The sequence below is a fragment of the Globicephala melas genome, chromosome 18 (genome assembly GCF_963455315.2).
Source record: "Globicephala melas chromosome 18, mGloMel1.2, whole genome shotgun sequence".
Classification (NCBI taxonomy): domain Eukaryota; kingdom Metazoa; phylum Chordata; class Mammalia; order Artiodactyla; family Delphinidae; genus Globicephala; species Globicephala melas.
This window is the reverse complement of record NC_083331.1, coordinates 430181-449748: the sequence shown is the minus strand read 5'-3', so window position 1 is coordinate 449748 and position 19568 is coordinate 430181. Positions and strand designations below refer to the sequence as shown.

Below are 19568 nucleotides of genomic sequence, written 5' to 3'. Positions count from 1 at the left end.
AATCTTTATATTTGTATATTTGCTTTATTTTATAATGTATTAATACTTTTCTCTTAGAAAAGAAAAAGTACCTTAGGAAGTACCCTGTGTACAGAACATAATGCTTTACTAGATGCATTATCTCATGTAGTTTTTTTCTTCCCCTGCTGCACAGCTTGTGGGATCTTAGTTCCCTGACCAGGGATTGAACCTGGGCCATGGCAGTGAAAGCGCGCAGAGTCCTAACCACTGGACCTCCAGGGAAGTCCCTCTCATTTAGTCTTCATAACACTAATAGGTTGGGTATCATTGTGATTTGTAGCTGAGAATACCAAGACCTAGTTTAAATTCCTTGCACAATCTCTAGCACAGAGGGTCTGACTTGGAGATGCTGGCTACCGCATTGCACAGTTCCGGGGCCGCCATTTCCAGTGTTGGCACAATAGAGCATCATTCACTTAGAGTACAAAGGGGAGAGTCCCCCTGGGGTTGTACAGCAAGGCTTCCTCACTATTCTCTTAGACTTGTGCAAAATGAAAAATTTAAATATTTTTCTGATGGGAGTTTTTAACTGTTCCGTGACTTTTCTTATGTGTTTTATTTTTCAAGATTCTTGGATCTCCCAGTCAGCATCCTTTCCCCGTAATCAGAAACAGCCAGGGGTGGATTCTTTATCACCAGTGGACTCACTTCCTAAACAGATCTTCCAGCCTTCTGTCCAACAGCAACCCACTAAACCAGCTAAAATCACTTGTGCAAACTGCAAAAAGCCTTTACAGAAGGGACAGACAGCTTATCAGCGAAAAGGATCAGCTCACCTCTTCTGTTCTACCACCTGCCTCTCTTCCTTCTCTCATAAGCGTACTCCAAAGAAGCGCAAGGTGACATGTAAAAAGTAAGCCGTACCTTTCAACATGCTTCCATATGATTGGATACTGGCAGTATGAATTTGTGTCCTGAATGTACTTAGAGAGTTGCGGAAGATTCATGGATAGAATTGATGCACAGGTTTCTTCAAGTTCATGGAGCTTGAGTTGTCCTAGCATATGTCAGAGCTGTGGGTTATTTGTATTGTACTTACTCTTGGCAGGAAAATAGAGTTTAGGTATAGAAATAAATCAACCCTACCCCACCACTGCCTTTGCCTCACCCCCTTCCCCATCCTCTACCTTGGTTCTACCCGGTTGCTAACACCCTTTTTGAATGCTTCTAGAAGTCATAACCTGTGGCAAGGTCCTAAAGGTCATAACCTGTGACAACAAAATATTTTTATCTCTGAATATCTTGCCATATTATTTAGGAACTGTTAGCAATTAAACCAAAATGTGGATTTTTCTAGATCCAAAAGTTATAGTTGATTCTTAGGATTAAATCATGAGAAAATGAAAAATGTCAATTACTGTTCATATATATTTGACTTTTATTAAAATGCAATGTTCTTAGGGAGTTCCCTGGTGGCCTAGTGATTAAGATTCTGGGCTTTCACTGCCATGACCCGAGTTCAGTCCCTGGTGGGGGAAATGAGCCACTCAGCATGGCCAAAAAATAAGAATGCAGTGTTCTTAAATTGTGTCTATCCCTTGTGTTTCAGAGGTGCACCTGCAAAACAGGCTACTCTTGTTCCTCAAGGGGAGTCAAGTGAATCCTTCCAAAAATTTTGTGGTACGTCTTTGTCTCCCTATGAAGATAACCAGAATCTTCGAAAAAGAGTTCTGAATAAATCAAGATGTACAATCTGCAGTAAACTAACAGAGGTCTGTGATTTTATATCTTAAGTTATTATCTAGGTTAACAGCGATAATTTTAACTTTTAGGTGCTATTATATGTTCTGCCATCTACCTAATGGATGAGTCTTGAATCTACTCAGTGAAGTTGAAGGGAAGAATAAGCATATGTTAGAATTGTCTCATAACAAATGTCCCACCCCATAGTATGGGGGGTAATCATCCATTTGTGTGGAACTGAATGTATTCATAAAGAGAGCAATAGTTTTATGGTGGATTTTGTTCTTATTAGCCACAGTAAATGAAAATGTAGGTTCAGGACATGAAGGAAACAACCAGTCCTACAAGAACACGTAGAACAGGTGGAGTGAAAGTATGTAGGTCACTTCACATTTCTTAGGCGGTATTGCCATCTTCCCAGGCATCCAGGGACTCCCCACTTAACATGGTCTTTGGTAACTGAATTTGGTCTGGATTACCCTGAAGCCGTGTAAATCCCAGACACAATTTTATCTTAGCTACCATAGAGCTGAGCAAAGCAAGAACTTAGGTATATACAGACTCCATCCTGAATGTGGGTGATACTGGTTCCCTTCGCCCACCCCCCCACCCCAGTTTTCTAGGGCAGTGAAGTTTATAATACCTACAAATTCCCAATCCACTTATTTTTAAGCAGGTCATATCAAAACCTGCTAACCATTTCCTGTAATTTTTTTTTATAAATTTATTTCTTTAATTTGTTTTTGGCTGTGTTGGGTCTTTGTTGCTGCACATGGGCTTTCTCTAGTTGTGGCAAGTGGGGGCTACTCTTCATTGTGGTGCGCAGGCTTCTCATTGTGGTGGCTTCTCTTGTTGCAGAGCAGGGGCTCTGGGCGCGAGGGCTTCAGTAATTGCAGCACGTGGGCTCAGTAGTTGTGGCTCACAGGCTCTGGAGCGCAAGCTCAATAGTTGTGGGGCAAGGTCTCAGTTGCTCTGCAGCATGTGGGATCTTCCCGGACCAGGGCTCGAACCCATGTCCCCTGCATTGGCAGGCGGATTCTCAACCACTGCACCACCAGGGAAGCCCCTGTAATTCTAAAATGTCTGATTTTGTTGCTTTTTGTTCTATGAATCTTACTTTTCCTTTTATAAAATCAAAGCACAATTTTACAAAGAAATCAAAGATAAAAATGAAAGAATAGTGAAATGTGCTTTTGTAAAGTCTTTTACGTGAATGTTTCATCCACTGAGAAATTACTAAAGGTTCTTTATTTCTGTTGAAAAAACTAGGTATCTCGTGTATGGTGCTAATCCAGTTCATTTATTTAATAAATTGGTTTTTGTTTTTAGATTCGGCATGAAGTCAGCGTTAACAATGTAACACATAAGCTGTGCAGTAACCAGTGCTTTAACAAGTACAGGTTGGCCAATGGTCTAGTGATGAATTGCTGTGAGCAGTGTGGGGAGTACCTGCCCAGCAAAGGTGCTGGAAACAATCTCCTAGTCATTGAAGGTCAGCAGATGAGATTTTGCTGCCAGAGTTGTGTTAACGAATATAAACAGGTAATTCTTTTTTAATGAGTTTTAAATGATCAAGTTTGCAGTAACTTCTCCCTTGATAGCTTACATGAAGCATATTTATCTTAGAATCTCATATGGTTCCATTTCTGTCAGTCTCTCATCTCATACTCAAATGAGTATTAAAATTAATTGTTGTAAGTAAGCTTGTTTTAAGTCTTTATGTTTTGCAGACGTTACAATGAGTAATTCTTTTCTCTACCGTTTTGCACTCCCACTGACAACTTGATAGTTCCAATTATTCTGTAGTCTCAACAAAATTTGGTGTTGTCTGTATTGATTTAATCTATTCTAGTGGGTATGAAATGATTATCTCATTGTGGTTTTAATTTCCTGATAACTACTGTTCCTTTCTCATCACTCATATATCTTCTTTTGTAAAGTATCCAAGTTTTAGCTCACTTTTTTTATTGGATTGTCTTTCTATTATTGAGTTGTAGGAATTCTTTTTATATATTCTGGATACATATCTTTTGTAAAATAAATGTGTTTAGAAGATTTTTCTCCTGGACAATGTTTTGTCTTTTCGTTTTCCTAATGTTGGTTTTGAAAAGCCCAAGTTTTAAATTTTGATAAAGTCCAGTTTACTATTTGCCTTTCTGATTAGTACTTTTTGTGTCTTGTTTAGGGACTCTGCCTACCAAGGTTATGAAGATATTTACCTATGTTGTCTTATAAGCTTTTTAGTTTTAGATTTTATGTTTACATCTGTGATCCATCTCAAGTTAATTTTGTGTATGGTGTGAGGTAGGGATTAAGGAAGTGTCATCTTCCTGATTTCAAGACATTAAAAACCTCAAAACATCGCATCATACACCATAAATTTGTACAGTTTTTATCAATTTTACTTCAGTAAACCTGGGAAAAAAGACATTAAAAAGCCATAGTAATCAAAGTGGTATGGTATTGGCATATAAACAAATAGATCAATAGAATAGACAGGCCAGAAATAGAACCACACAAATACAGTCAGTTGATTTTAGAAGAAAGTACAAAATCATTTGGATGGGAAAAGCAAGATTTTTTTCAGCAGATGGTGCTGGAACAATTTTTTTGTTGGTATGGACATAAATAAGCCAGACCTCAGATTATCCCACACAAACATTAATTAAAAAAAAATAATTTAACATGGATCCTCAATGTAAAACCAGGAATGTTCTTAACCCCATTTCACTGGACGAGGGTTTAAATGGTTAGCGTTTAAGGAAAAGTAACTCTGAAGTGCGAGGCTTATTACACAGTAGAGGAAACAGTGGATACCCATAGTTGATTTTTTAGTTTTTGCAAGGAAGGCTTATTTATGTTATCTTTATTATCTTCTTTGTATATATTATGCCTCATATTTAACAAAGCTTTTGGGTGCAGCTTATAGAAGATTGCAGTCACGTTATCGTTTCAAAAGAGTACATGTCAAAACTACCTTCTGCTTGAGGGCAGACAGCAGAAGCAAGAAGAACTACAATTCTGCAGCCTGTGGAAGGAAAGCCACATTCACAGAAAGATAAACAAAATGAAAAGGCAGAGGACTTTGTACCAGATGAAGGAACAAGATAAAACCCCAGAAAAACAACTAAATGAAGTGGAGATAGGCAACCTTCCAGAAAAAGAATTCAGAATAATGATAGTGAAGATGATCTAGGACCTCAGAAAAAGAATGGAGGCAAAGATCAAGAAGATGCAAGAAATATTTAACAAAGACCTAGAAGAATTAAAGAACAAACACCGAAGAATTAAAGAACAACAGAGATGAACAATACAATAACTGAAATGAAAAATACACTAGGAGGAATCAGTAGCAGAATAACTGAGGCAGAAGAATGGGTAAGTGACCTGGAGGACAGAATGGTGGAATTCACTGCTGCAGAACAGAATAAAGAAAAGAAATGAAAAGAAATGAAGGCAGCCTAAGAGACCTCTGGGACAACATTAAACGCAACAACATTCGCATTATAGGGGGTGTCCCAGAAGGAGAAGAGAGAGAGGAAGGACCTGAGAAAATATTTGAAGAGATTATAGTCGAAAGCTTCCCTAATATGGGAGAAGAAATAGCCACCAAAGTCCAGGAAGCACAGAGAGCCCCAGGCAGGATAAACCCAAGGAGAAACAAGCTGAGACACATAGTAATCAAACTGGCAAAAATTAAAGACAAAGAAAAATTCTTGAAAAGAACAAGGGAAAAACGACAAATAACATACAAGGGAACTCCCATTAGGTTAACAGCTGATTTCTCAGCAGAATACAAGCCAGAAGGGAGTGGCCTGATACATTTAAACTGATAAAAGGGAAGAACCTACAACCAAGATTACCCAGCAAGGATCTCATTCAGATTCAACGGAGAAATCAAAAGCTTTACAGACAAACAAAAGCTAAGAGAATTCAGCACCACCAAACCAGCTCTACAGCAAATGCCAAAGGAACTTCTCTAAGTGGGAAACACAAGAGAAGAAAAGGACCTACAAAAACAAATGTATAACAATTAAGAAAATGGTCATAGGAACATCCACATAGATAATTACCTTAAACGTGAATGGATTAAATGCTCCAACCAAAAGACACAGGCTCGCTGAATGGATACAGAAACAAAACGCTGTCTACAAGAGACTCACTTCAGACCTAGGGACACATACAGACTGAAAGTGAGGGGATGGAAAAAGATATTCCATGCAAATGGAAATCAAAAGAAAGCTGGAGTAGCAATACTCATACAGATAAAATAGACTTTAAAATAATGTTACAAGAGACAAGGAAGGACACTACATAATGATCAAGGGATCAATCCAAGAAGAATTTATAAGAATTATAAATATATATATGCACCCAACATAGGAGCATCTCAATACATAAGACAACGGCTAGCAGCTATAAAAGAGGAAATCGACAGTAACACAATAATAGTGGGGGGCTTTAACACCTCACTTACACCAATGGACAGATCATCCAGACAGAAAAGTAATAAGGAAACACAAGCTTTAAATGACAAAATAGACCAGATAGATTTAATTGATATTTATAGGACATTCCATCCAAAAACGGCAGATTACACTTTCTTCTCAAGTGCACACGGAAAGTTCTCCAGGATAGATCACATCTTGGGTCACAAATCAAGCCTCAGTAAATTTAAGAAAATTGAAATCATATCAAGTATCTTTTCTGACCACAGCGCTATGAAATTAGAAATCAATTACAGGGATAAAAATGTAGAAAACGCAAACACATTGGAGGCTAAATGATATGTTACTAAATAACCAAGAGATCTCTAAAGAAATCAAAGAGGAAATTAAAAAATACCTAGAGACAAGTTACAATGAAAACACAACGATCCAAAGCCTATGGGATTCAGCAAAAGCAGTTCTAAGAGGAAAGTATATAGCAATACAAGCCTACCTCAAGAAACAAGAAAAACCTCAAACAATCTAAACTTACACCTAAAGGAACTAGAGAAAGAAGAACAAACAAAACCCAAAATTAGTAGAAGGAAATAAATCATAGAAGATCAGAGCAGAATAAATGAAATAGAAACAAAACAATAGCAAAGATCAATAAAACTAAAAGCTGGCTCTTTGAGAAGATAAACAGAATTAATAAACCTTTAGCCAGACTCATCAAGAAAAAGAGGGAGAGGACTCAAATCAATAAAATTAGAAATAAAAAAGGAGAAGTTACAACAGACACTGCAGAAATACAAAGCATCCTAAGATAGACTACTACAAGCAACTCTATGCTAATAAAATGGACAACCTGGAAGAAATGGACAAATTCTTAGAAATGTATAACCTTCCAAGACTGAACCAGGAAGAGGTAGAAAATATGAACAGACCAATCACAAGTAATGAAATTGAAACTGTGATTTAAAATATTCCAACAACCAAAAGTCCAAGACCAGATGGCTTCACAGGTGAATTCTATCAAACATTTAGAGAAGAGCTAACACCCATCCTTCTCAAACTCTTCCAAAAAATTGCAGAGGAAGGAACACTCCCAAACTCATTCTATAAGTCCACCATCACTCTGATACCAAGACCAGACAAAGACACCAAAAAAAAAAGAAAATTACAGACCTGTATCACTGATGAATATAGATACAGAAATCCTCAACAAAATACTTGCAAACAGAATCCAATAACACACTAAAAGGATCATACACCATGATCAAGTGGGATTTATCCCAGGGATGCAAGGATTCTTCAGTATACGCAAATCAATCCGTGTGATACAGCATATTAACAAATTGAAGAATAAAAACCATATGATCATCTCAAAAGACGCAGAAAATCTTTTGACAAAAGTCAACACCCATTTATGATAAAAACTGTCCAGAAAATGAGCATAGAGGGAACCTACCTCAACATAATAAAGGCCATATATGACAAACCCACAGCAAACATCATTCTCAATGGTGAAAAACTGGGAGCATCTCCTCTAAGATCAGGAAAAAGACAAGGATGTCCGCTCTCACCACAGTTATTCAACATAGTTTTGGAAGTCCTAGCCATAGCAGTCAGAGAAGAAAAAGAAATCAAAGGATTACAAATCGGAAAAGAAGAAGTAAAACTGTCACTGTTTGCAGATGACATGATACTATACATAGAGAATCCTGAAGATGCCACCAGGAAGCTACTAGAGCTAATCAATGAATTTGGTAAAGTTGCAGGATACAAATTTAATGCACGTAAATCTCTTGCATTTCTATACACTAACAACAAAAGATCAGAAAGAGAAATTAAGGAAACAATCCCATTCACCGTTGCAACAAAAAGAATAAAATACCTAAGAAATAAACCTACCTAAGGAGACAAAAGATCTGTATGCAGTAAAGTATAAGACTCTGATGAAAGAAATTAAAGATGGTACAAACAGATGGAGAGATATACCATGTTCTTGGATTGGAAGAATCAATATTGTGAAAATGACTATACTCCCCAAAGCAAACTACAGATTCAATGCAATCCCTATCAAATTACCAGTGGCACTTTTTACAAACCTGGAACAAAAAACCTTAAAATTTGTATGGAGACACAAAAGACCCTGAATAGCCAAAGCAGTCTTGAGGGGGAAAAAAACGGAGCTGGAGGAAACAGGCTCCCTGACTTCAGACTATACTACAAAGCTACAGTAATCAAGACAGTATGGTAGTGGCACAGAAACAGAAATATAGATCAATGGAACAGGATAGAAAGCCCAGAGATAAATCCACACACAAATGGTCACCTTATCTTTGATAAAGGAGGCAAGAATATACAATGGAGAAAAGACAGCCTCTTCAATAAGTGGTACTGGGCAAACTGGACAACTATATGTAAAAGAATGAAATTAGAACACTCCCTAACACCATACACAAAAATCAATGGAACAGGATAGAAAGCCCAGAGATAAATCCACGCACAAATGGTCACCTTATCTTTGATAAAGGAGGCAAGAATATACAATGGAGAAAAGACAGCCTCTTCGATAAGTGGTGCTGGGCAAACTGGACAACTACATGTAAAAGAATGAAATTAGAACACTCCCTAACACCATACACAAAAATAAACTCAAAATGGATTAAATTCCTAAATGTAAGGCCAGACACTATAAAACTCTTAGAGGAAAACATAGGAGGAATACTCTTTGACATAAACCACAGCAAGATCTTTTTTGACCCACCTCCCAGAGTAATGGAAATAAAAACAAAAATAAACAACCAGGACCTAATGAAACTTAGTTTCTTTTGTTGTGCAAAAGCTTTTATAAACAAGATGAAAAGACAGCCCTCAGAATGGAAGAAAATATTTGCAATATTGTCCACGAATCAATGGACAAAGGATTAATCTCCAGAATATATAAACAGCTCATGCAGCTCAATATTAAAACAAACAACCCAGTCAAAAAATGGGCAGAAGACCTAAGTGACATTTCTCCAAAGAAGACATACAGATGGCCAAGAGGCATATGACAAGCTTCTCAGCATCACTGATTATTAGAGAAATGCAAATTAAAACTACAATGAGATATCACCTCACACCAGTTAGAATAGGCATCATCAGAAAATCTGCAAACAACAGATGCTGGAGAGGGTGTGGAGAAAAGGGAACCCTCTTGCACTGTTGGTGGGAATGTAAATTGATACAGCCACTATAGAGAACAGTATGGAGTTTCCTTAAAAAACTAAAAGTAGAATTACCGCGTGGCGCAGCAATCTCACTACTGGGCATATACCCAGAGAAAACCATAATTCAAAAAAACACATGCACCCCAGTGTTCATTGCAGCACTATTTACAGTAGCCAGATCATGGAAGCAACCTAAATGCCCATAGACAGACGAATGGATAAAGAAGATGTGGTACCTATATACAATGGAATATTACTTAGCCATAAAAGGGAATGAAATTGGGTCATTTGTAGAGACGTGGATGGATCTAGAGACTGTCATACAGAGTGAAGTAAGTCAAAAAGAGAAAAACAAATATCGTATATTAACTCATATATGTGGAACCTAGAAAAATGGTACAGATGAACCGGTTTTCAGGGCAGAAATAAGAGACACAGATGTAGAGAACAAACGTATGGACACCAAGGGGTGAAAGTGGCAGGGGTGGTGGTGGTGGTGGGATGAAGTGGGAGATTGGAATTGACATATATACACTAATATGTATAAAATAGATAACTAATAACCTGCTGTATATAAAATTCAAAAAAAATTATATTGATTACATGTTGAATGACAATATTTTGGGTATAAAAGGTTAAATTAAAAAAATACTCTCTGCTTTGGTAATAAGTAACTATCTTAAGTCATATTTGTACGTGGGTGTGTATGTGTGTGTGGATGATTGACCTGTACCTGCTTAGGCTCTGTGCTTTTGCTCAGTTAAGAACAATGAGTTCATAAACTTCAGACAGATACACTGCTTACCCTCTGAAGAACGTAAGGATGGCTCATAGCTTATCAGTCTTTACTTTTAAACGAACCCCGGAGGGGGTACAAATGGGAAAGTGAACATAGTCGAAACAGGCAGCAGCCACTTATTCAGAATTGCTGGAATAACTATCCTGACTGCCACTCTGATCCCCCCCCCAAAGTGTCTTTTTGTCTTCTACCATGCATGTGTCAGTCATGTACATAGCTCATAAGCAGTTGGCAAGCACAGGAATGATATTTCTGTATAATACAGAAGTTTTGTAAATGTGCTTTCCCCGTACCACGTTAGTGTTTATAAGTGGTTAGTGGCAGGCCTTCACGATAGAAAGCCTTGGTGATACATGAGGACCTTAAGGAAAAACTGGCTTATCAGTTAGTGGCTTATCTCAGAATAGCATGCACAGTCATCAGTGTAAAGATGGAATCTGGGTCTTGGCCACTGACCTAATGGGGGGTGATTTTGTCCCCCTGGGGACATTTGTCAAGGTCTTCCAACATTTTTTTTTTATCACAACTGGGAGAGTGCTCCTGGCATCACTGAGTGGGGGCCAGACAGGCCTTCACAACAAAGCATTATCTGGCCAAGTATCAGTGGTGCCAGAGTTGAAAAAGGATGAGTAGGTGGCTGGAGAGTGAGTGTGTGTGATAAGCACAGTGAGAAGGAGAACTAATTGTGCATCTTCCTCATTGAGAAGTCAATAGTGATGCCTAAAACTGGGAGGAAAAATCAGTAAAAGCAATACAAACATGTTATTTTGATATTTGGAAGTGAACACGAAAAGAATCAGCTAAAAATGTTGAAAGTTGTTAACTTCTGGGAACGGGGGGGGGGGTTAATTAGTTTAATTATTTGTTTTAATTAGCCAGGTATCATTAGTTGATGTTCTTTATTAAATGTATATTCAATTTCAAATAAATAAAACCTTTGAACTATGTTAAAGATACTGAATTTCAGAGAAGTGTCATACCGAAAGTCACACAGCTAGATTTGACCTCACACCTGAAACCTTAATTAACGTGGGGAAGTAAGATCCCGCAAGCCGCGTGGTGTGGCCAAAAAAATGTACATAGTATATATGCTCTAGTGCATCTGATACCAACATTTAATTATACGAACGCCATGAGTTCCCTGAGGCTAGGATCTACATTGGATTCGATTTAGTGATCTCCAGGATGATGAGTCTTAGATGTGTGGGGAATTATAACAACTTGACTGCCTACTCACTACCGAGAAACTCAGGAAGGGAAGAAGTAAGCCCAAGGCTTGGGTTTGGTTATGTTAAAAAAAAATAACTCTAACAGTCCTTGGCGTTCTGTTTCTTCTTAAATATGCTCTTCTGGCATAGTCTTATCCAATCCCATAGTTTCAGCGAATACATATTTTGATGACTTCCGGAATGTATCGATAGATCGTATTTCTTCAGTTTCACACTAGTACATCCATCTAATTTCCATTTGAATGTTCCACAGGTATCTCAAACTCTGTGTCTAAAACTGAAACTCCAAACCTGCTTTCCTTCTTTGTTTCCCAAATCAGTAAACAGCCCCATCCGGTCAGAAACTTCCCCCATCCTGGCAGAAACTTCGGTTACGTTTGCTCCTCTGTCTTCGTCCCCAGAGCCGCTCAGTTACCAGCTAACCCATATTCTACTCCCTACCCTCTCCCGGCGCTGTCTCCAGCACCACACCCTCGACGTGCCCGCCCTCCCCTCTTGCCCAAACTGCCCCCCAGCCTCCTGGCCTGTCTGTACCCCGGCCTTCCTGAGCACCGGAGACGGCTGTGCCATCAGAGCAGTCTTTCTTGAGCACAAACCTGATCGTGTCACTCCTGCTTCTCTTAGCTCAGCGCTGTGTCTGCGTTCGGGACTGAATCAACAATGCTCTTAGTTCCTTGAGCGCCGTCGGATACCGTGGTCCCTGTACTAAAATGTTACAGCTAGCAGGATGTCCTTCACAGTGTATGCACCTGTGTTATTTTGACTGTGTTTTTGCATTTTTATTTTATTGACTCCAGAGAGCTAATGTGTCTTTTCATGGGATGGAGTCATATACTGTGTGGTACCTTGTGACGGACTTTCACATATCATAACTGTTTTCAAGGTGCATCCAAGTCATAGCATATATCTTTACTGCACTTAACTTTTATTGCCAAATAATATTCCATTGTATGGATAACACCACATTGTTACTTCTCCTTTTTGGTTACTGTGACTAGTGTTGCTGTGAACACTTTGTGCAAGTCTTTGTGTGGACATATGTCTTCATTTTTGCATTGTTGGTAACTTTGAGGAGTTGCCCCTGTGTTCCCAGGCAGTAGCACCATTTTACATGGCCACCAGCTCCTGAGGAGGTTCCAGTGTTTCCACACCTCTGTTAATGCTTGTCATCATCTCTTTTTTCATTACAGCCATCCTAGTGGGTGTGAATGGGTATGTGGTGGTATTGATTTGTATTTCTTTGATGATTAATGATAAGCATCTTTTTATGTGCTTATTGGGCATTTGTATATACATTAATTTTTTTCAGTGTTAATAATTTAAAATAAAATTGTAATCTATTTTTCCTCAGATGATGGAAACAAACTCAAAAAAAGTGCTAGCATCAGAAAACAGAAAAAGGAATGCTGTTAGAGAAGAAAATGAAAGAGAATTGTATGGGTCATTGAATATACTTTTGGAAAAAATAGAAAGAATACCAGTGAAAAAGGAAAAGACTTCAGAACTACAAGTTTCAGCAGAATGTAGCCAAGATACACCATTGGTCCAACAGGATGTGAATTTACCTCCTTCTGTGTCAACCATAGCTGATAAATTTCAAGAGCAACTGGAAGAGAAACAAGCAGAAGACTCCATTATACCAGCTGTGCTTTCTGCAGATCCGGGTACATGGCCCCGAATTTTGAGTATTAAAGAAAGGGACACTCTAGTTGAAAATGATCCACCTCAAGTGAGAAATTTTAACTTTCCAAAGGACAGTACAGGGAGGAAGTTTTCAGAAACTTACTATACAAGAATTCTTCCAAATGGTGAAAAAACCACTAGATCCTGGTTACTTTATTCGACCTCAAAAGATTCTGTGTTTTGTCTATATTGCAAACTCTTTGGGGAAGGAAAAAATCAACTAAAGAATGAGAATGGGTGCAAAGATTGGCAGCATTTATCACATATTCTTAGCAAACATGAGGAGAGTGAAATGCACATCAACAATAGTGTTAAATATTCAAAATTAAAATCTGATTTGAAAAAAAGTAAAACTGTGGAACACAGATTACAGGAGAACATGGGAAAGGAGGGCGTGAAGCTGTTGTACACCTTAGACCTGATCTGACATGATGAGGTCGCACACTTACTCAGGCCTGTACCCTGACAGTTGGTGCCTCTGTGCTGAGGCTCCCAGACGGAGTGATTCATCAGCTCATTAGCAATAAGTATCATAGCAAGTAACTAGTGAAGATGGTTTCTGCTCCAGATTCTAAAGCTAATTGGATTTGTAGTGATTAATGCCGATTTCAGTGAAGGCAATTGTTGATCTTTTCAGTTTTTCAATTCACACCTTTTAAAACGGGCACTTCAGGGCTTCCCTGGTGGCGCAGTGGTTGAGAGTCCGCCTGCCGATGCAGGGGACCAGGGTTCGTGCCCCGGTCCGGGAAGATCCCACATGCCGCGGAGCGGCTGGGCCCGTGAGCCATGGCCGCTGAGCCTGCGCGTTGGAGCCTGTGCTCCGCAGCGGGAGAGGCCACAACAGTGAGAGGCCCGCGGACCGCAAAAAAAAAAATAAAGAAATAAATAATAAACTGGGCACTTCAGGGCTGACATTTGACTGGTGTGGCTAATACTCTGAAAGAGGGAGGGAGGGAAAGACTTGAATTTATCAGTACCAGTGGAACAAGGTGCTTAGGTGGACAAGCGTTGTTGTTCAGAGAGAGACGGGATCTGAGACTGCCGCTTTCTGCCTTTAAACCAAATACTTACGGTTCATTTCATTTGGGCAAAATGTTACTTTATTATTTGAGCAAAGCAGCATCATTTGTCATGTTAAATTAAAGTGATGAATTTTGTGTTTTATTGGTTTTGTTTTAACTTAATTTGTAAATGTTTTAGCTTTTATTGTCATGTAAAAACTATAAGCACAAAGAGTGTATACCTATTTTTATGTTGGTACAAATATAAGAAATATTAAAATAAAAATATAGTAAGTTAACCTTTTTGTGTTGTGGCATTTTTTTCTTTTCATCTGAAAGAAAAATACACTTACGAAAATTAAGGGTGTCAGTTTTTTCAGTTGGTTAATCAGTGTTCCCTTCACCATGTATTGACTAATTCTCCCTTTGTTTCTGGTTTCTGACAGCAGTTCTGTTGTGTATCCCATCCTTACATACACTTGTTTCAAGGCTTTTCCTGTGAGCGGTGCCTGAGCAGATCGAGATGCGTCCTTGGTAGGGCCAACACGGGAGCGCTTGCAGACTCTCTAGGCGAGGCCAGCGCAGAAAAGTGTTTGGGGAATAACCAGGAAGATCATTCTCATTAGTTTATAACCGTTTTGTTTTCTGACAGCTGGACCATTTCAGCCTTTCATATTTGGGTCTGAATGGGGCTCTGGGGTGTTTCCAAAATCCAGCCTCCTCTAGAGGCCTGTGGGGACACTCTGAGCATATCCAGCTCTGAAGTCCCTCTGCAAATGGTTCCTGTGCCTGTTATTCCATGAACACTTACCTGTTAATCAAATGACAGATTTGTTATGTGATTGTCTTAGATAGACGCTTGTATATCTGAGCAAACTAATGAAATCCACCAGTGGCTACTTTATCCATTGAGAAGACAAAATTAGATCCTCAACTTTTAACTTCTTTCATTTCTTCAGCATACTGCAGGCACACCTATGAGGCACGTGGTAATGAGTTAAATGTGAAAAATTCAAAAGATGTAGGTGCTGGGTTTATCCGTGTTCACTGTAAATTTCTTTCAACTTTTTGATGTGTATGAAATTTTTCATAATGAGATGTTGAAGAAAAAGTCAACTGTAAATTCAGAAGATGATAAAAGTAAATCTCTCTAGCCTGGTGAATCATTTAGTTTCTTTTTCCTTATCTAGCTCTTTTTTTCACATTGTAAAATTAGTATGGACTCACCTGAAAGAAGGAAGGAAGAAAACAGTAAGTGAAAGTCCTGCTTACCGTCCCCCACTCACCTGCTGCAGGATTTGTCACCTCTGATCTGGACATACCCAAGGTCTGTTTCCATCATTTTAATTTCACTGAGAAAAGGCATTAGAAAAAAATTATCTCCTGCTACAAATTTAATATCAAAAATTAGGAAGGGCAATTCAGAATAACAGCCCTCAAGAAGTGGCAAGTTATTGGTTTTGTCATCTCACAGAGCACAACTGAATTTTTTTCATAAACCTCAGATTTTCAAAATTGCTGTATTTAAGACTCTTACATTGGGGCTTCCCTGGTGGCGCAGTGGTTAAGAATCCACCTGCCAGTGCAGGGGACACGGGTTCAACCCCTGGTCCAGGAAGATCCCACATGCTGCGGAGCAACTAAGCCCGTGCGCCACAACTAGTGAGCCTGCGTGCCTATAGCCTGTGCTCCACACCAAGAGAAGCCACCACTATGAGAAGCCCACACACAGCAACAAAAAGTAGCCCCCGCTCCCCGCAACTAGAGAAAGCCCGCATGCAGCAATGAAGACCCAACACAGCCAAAAATAAATAAAATAAATTATTAAAAAATAAAGAATTAAAAAAAAGACTCTTACCTTGAGCCATTTTCTTCCTGTGATCCCCTGTCCCTCCCTTACTCAGTACTGTAGTCAAGTAAGAGTTGCTAATAGCCACTGTGTATGTATAAGTTATAGTTCGCTGTACAGGATGGAGAAGTGAATGAGTATTTGGAGCAAAGAGCTCAGTCAAGTTTGGTGGAGGGAGTGACGCTGTATTATTTTAGGTCGTATCACTTCTGTTTCAAAGCCCTGAAGTTCCCCGTTGCTTTCAGGTTGAAACTCCAGCTCCGTGGCATCAGCGGTAGGCCATAGGGAAAGAGGTGGTGGGTAAAGACAACGTGAAGTACAAAATTTGAGAAGTGGAGCATATCTCTTCTAATGTTGAACTATAAAGTGTGAGCACGTTAGGAGGAAATTAAGAATTTGAGAAGTTAACTAGAGTTGAAAGGATAATCTGAGCCACATACGCAAGTCTTTGTTTTTGAGAAAGTGAGAAGTTAGTTTGGGAAAACAGTGGTGTGATATTCTGCACTAGAGAAGGTGTTCAAAAGCTTATGACTGGTTTTTTTTTAAGCAGCTCAGTTGTGGTTTTTTTTTTTTTTCCTGGCCACGTCGCACAGCATGAGGGATCTTAGTTCCCCAACCAGGGGTCGAACCCATGCCCCCTGCAGTGGAAGCATGGAGTCTTAACCACTGGACCACCAGGGAAGTCCCAGCAGCTGAGCTTTTAAGCTTGGAGAGTAGATGGTTATGCATCACTGCCCTGGAAGTCACATTTGGAGTGAAGAGCAGTTATTCCAGTTCACGCCTACAGATAGAGCAAGGGAAACCTGAAACCCGGGAAATGCGAGAAACAGCTCACTCACGCGTGTTAAAAAGACTTTCATAAGTCATGTGCTTACAAATTAATAGAACTGTAAACCTCCAGTTTACCAAACCGAACTCGGGTCGCCCGCCCGAGGCACAGCAGTCAATCCACTGACCCGGCTTGTGGGGAAGGAAAGTAGCATTTATTTGCAAGGCACCAGCAAGGAGACCTGGCAGCCAACCCTCGAAGGCCCCGAATGACCTGGTGGCTTCAGGGTAAGGGTTTTTAAAGACTAAAATTAGGGTAAGAGTCTTAAGTGTGTGATCAGCTCATGGTTCTTCTGATTGGTTGGGCCTTAACACAGATTTCTGTCAGTCTGGCTCCAGTTTGCCTGGGTCTCTGACTTTGTTAAGCAGTTTGCATGTGGTGGAGCCCTGGTTTCTGTGAAATGACTCAAGGCTCTGCTCAGATTGTTACCTACATCCCTTGAGGAGGAACTAGAGGTCCTGCAACTGATTTATGGCTCAACTGTTGTTCAAGCTACTATTACTTGTTTCTGCATTTTCTCACTTCGCTAATTATTAGCTGCTTGAGTCTACTCTTTGGAATTCGGGGAAGGCCTAGGAGCTCAAAGCTTTTCCTACAAACGAAAGGTGGGGAACATGGAGAAGCTTATACCCAGGAAAGCGGCACAGGGTCCTACTCAGTTTCACTATTGAAACTGATCAAGGGAGCAAAAAAGAGAAAAATAACCAATATGAAGAACCACTGGAGATCCTATGGACACTAAAAACGTAAGAAAGTATTATGATCAACTTAGGTCAAAGAGTTTGACAAATTTGATGTGATAGACTAATCACTTGAGAAACAACTTACCACCTCTGTCCCAAGAAAAAATAGAAAATCTGAATGGCTTGTCTCTTTAAGAAATTGACTCTGAAATTACAAGCCTTATCACAAAGAAAACTGCAGACTCAGATTCCTTCTCTGGTGAAATCTTCCATAGGGAAGAGATAATACCCATCTTGAACATAAGCTCCCAGAAAATAGAAAGAAAAGGGCACGTCACAACTTGTTTTACAAGGGCAGAAACATCCTGACAAAGGTATTGAATGAATATCAAAGAAATAACAAAACCTGACAAGAATAATACAAGAAAGAAAAGTTACAGGCCATCCTCTTTCATCCATTTACTTTTTTTTGGGGGGGGGGTGGCATGGGAATCTTAGTTCCCCTGCCAGGGATTGAACCCTGGCCCACGGCAGTGAGAGTGCTGAGTCCTAACCACTGGACCACCAGGGAAGTCCCCAAACTCCTATTTGCGTAAGGATACTAAGTCATATCAGATTGGGGCCCGCCTAATGAAGGCATTTAAACTTAACTACCTCCTTAAAATATCATCTCCAAGTGCAGTTGCATTCTGAGGTCCTTGGGGTCAGGACTTTAACATGCAGGGGGTTTCGAGAGGACACACCAGCTTTCGCCTTGGCACAAGGACACTTACTATTGGGACCCAGCAGCCTCGAACAGCTTCACCTGTAATTCCTTCCTACCCATCCCTCCAGGGACTTGGCTTTCTAAACTTCCTGTTTCCCCGAGAGGCAGACCCTGTCACGACTCCAGGTTTTGTGTAAGTCGTCTCTCTACCTGGTTTGACCTTCCTCGCCTCCCTTATTTTTGTTTGCATGTTTATTTGCGAGCAGAACCCGGCTATGTGTTCATAACTGATAAGTTTCAGAAAACGACTTAGGTATCCTTATCTGAAATCCACAAATTCCCCTCAAGAAAGAAGGTAACTGGCAGTGCTGAGAGGCTTTGGGGAGGTCCGTAGCTCTCAATCTTGGTTACATCACGTGAGATCATCTAGGCACCATCGACAGGCGGAAGGCATGACCAAGAACTGCAGGCTTGCAGGCCAAGAGCTTCTTCCCGTATCAGTGCTGGTGTGGCCTGCGTTTTCACTCTCCGCAGATTCGTATTACATTCTTTAACTGAAGAATGACTGCATCTCTTTGTGTTCTTCCTCTAAATAGCTCCAATCAAAGTTTAAAAACTCTATGGTCAGGGCTTCCCTGGTGGCGCAGTGGTTGAGAGTCCGCCTGCCGATGCAGGGGACACGGGTTCGTGCCCCGGTCCGGGAAGATCCCACATGCCGCGGAGCGGCTGGGCCCGTGAGCCATGGTCGCTTAGCCTGCACGTCCGAGCCTGTGCTCCGCAACGGGAGAGGCCACAACAGTGAGAGGCCCGCGTACTGCAAAAACAAACAAACAAACAAAAACTCTATGGTCCTGCATCCTCCTCCTTCTGTGGGTGAAACTCTGCTTATCCGTAAGTTGCGGGCTTCCCTGGTGGCCCAGATTGTCACTCCCTTTGCAGAGAAGGACGCTGTCTGGTCAGGGCCTCCGAGTGCCTCCGCAAGGCGGTGCCGCGCCTGCTGTGGGCACGTGGAGGCTTTCACAGGGGAGGGTCCGAGGGGTCAGGCTCCCGCGGGGTTCTCGGGGCGAGTGCGCACCCCACCCTGGAAGCCTCGGCCCTGATCCAGCCTCTGCGCCGCCGCCCATCACGCAGATGGGGCTCCAGGAGCCGGGCCCAGGTGCATCGCCCCTCCTCCTGGCACCTCTCCTCCGGGGCCGCAGGGCGCGGTTGCTGGCGCACAGACCGCGGGCCGAGCCCCGCCTGTGGGTGGTGGGGGCGGAGGAGGTGGGGACGCTGGGGGGCGCCTGCGGGAGCGGGGAGAGAACACGGGGCCCGTGCCTGCCGCCTTATCGAACTGTGACCTTAAAACAACTCCGGGGCTTCCCTGGCGGCGCAGCGGTTAAGAATCTGCCTGCCAGTGCAGGGGACGCAGGTTTGAGCCTTGGTCCGGGAAGATCCCAC

The 19568-nt window shown here is 40.8% G+C and overlaps 1 protein-coding gene across 11 annotated transcripts in view; it reads left to right on the top strand.

The window, feature by feature from the left end:
- Positions 1-14364, top strand: part of ZMYM5 (zinc finger MYM-type containing 5) — a 90220-nt gene extending 75856 nt beyond the window's left edge. For all 11 annotated transcript variants that reach the window (XM_030882756.3, XM_060288014.2, XM_060288012.2 and 8 more), the window contains 4 exons: positions 589-874; positions 1571-1733; positions 3034-3246; positions 12729-14364. In XM_030882756.3, the coding sequence (XP_030738616.2) occupies positions 589-874; positions 1571-1733; positions 3034-3246; positions 12729-13487 (1421 nt within the window). In that variant the 3' untranslated portion in view covers positions 13488-14364. The remainder of the gene's footprint in view (positions 1-588; positions 875-1570; positions 1734-3033; positions 3247-12728) is intronic.
- The last annotated feature ends 5204 nt before the right edge of the window (positions 14365-19568 follow it).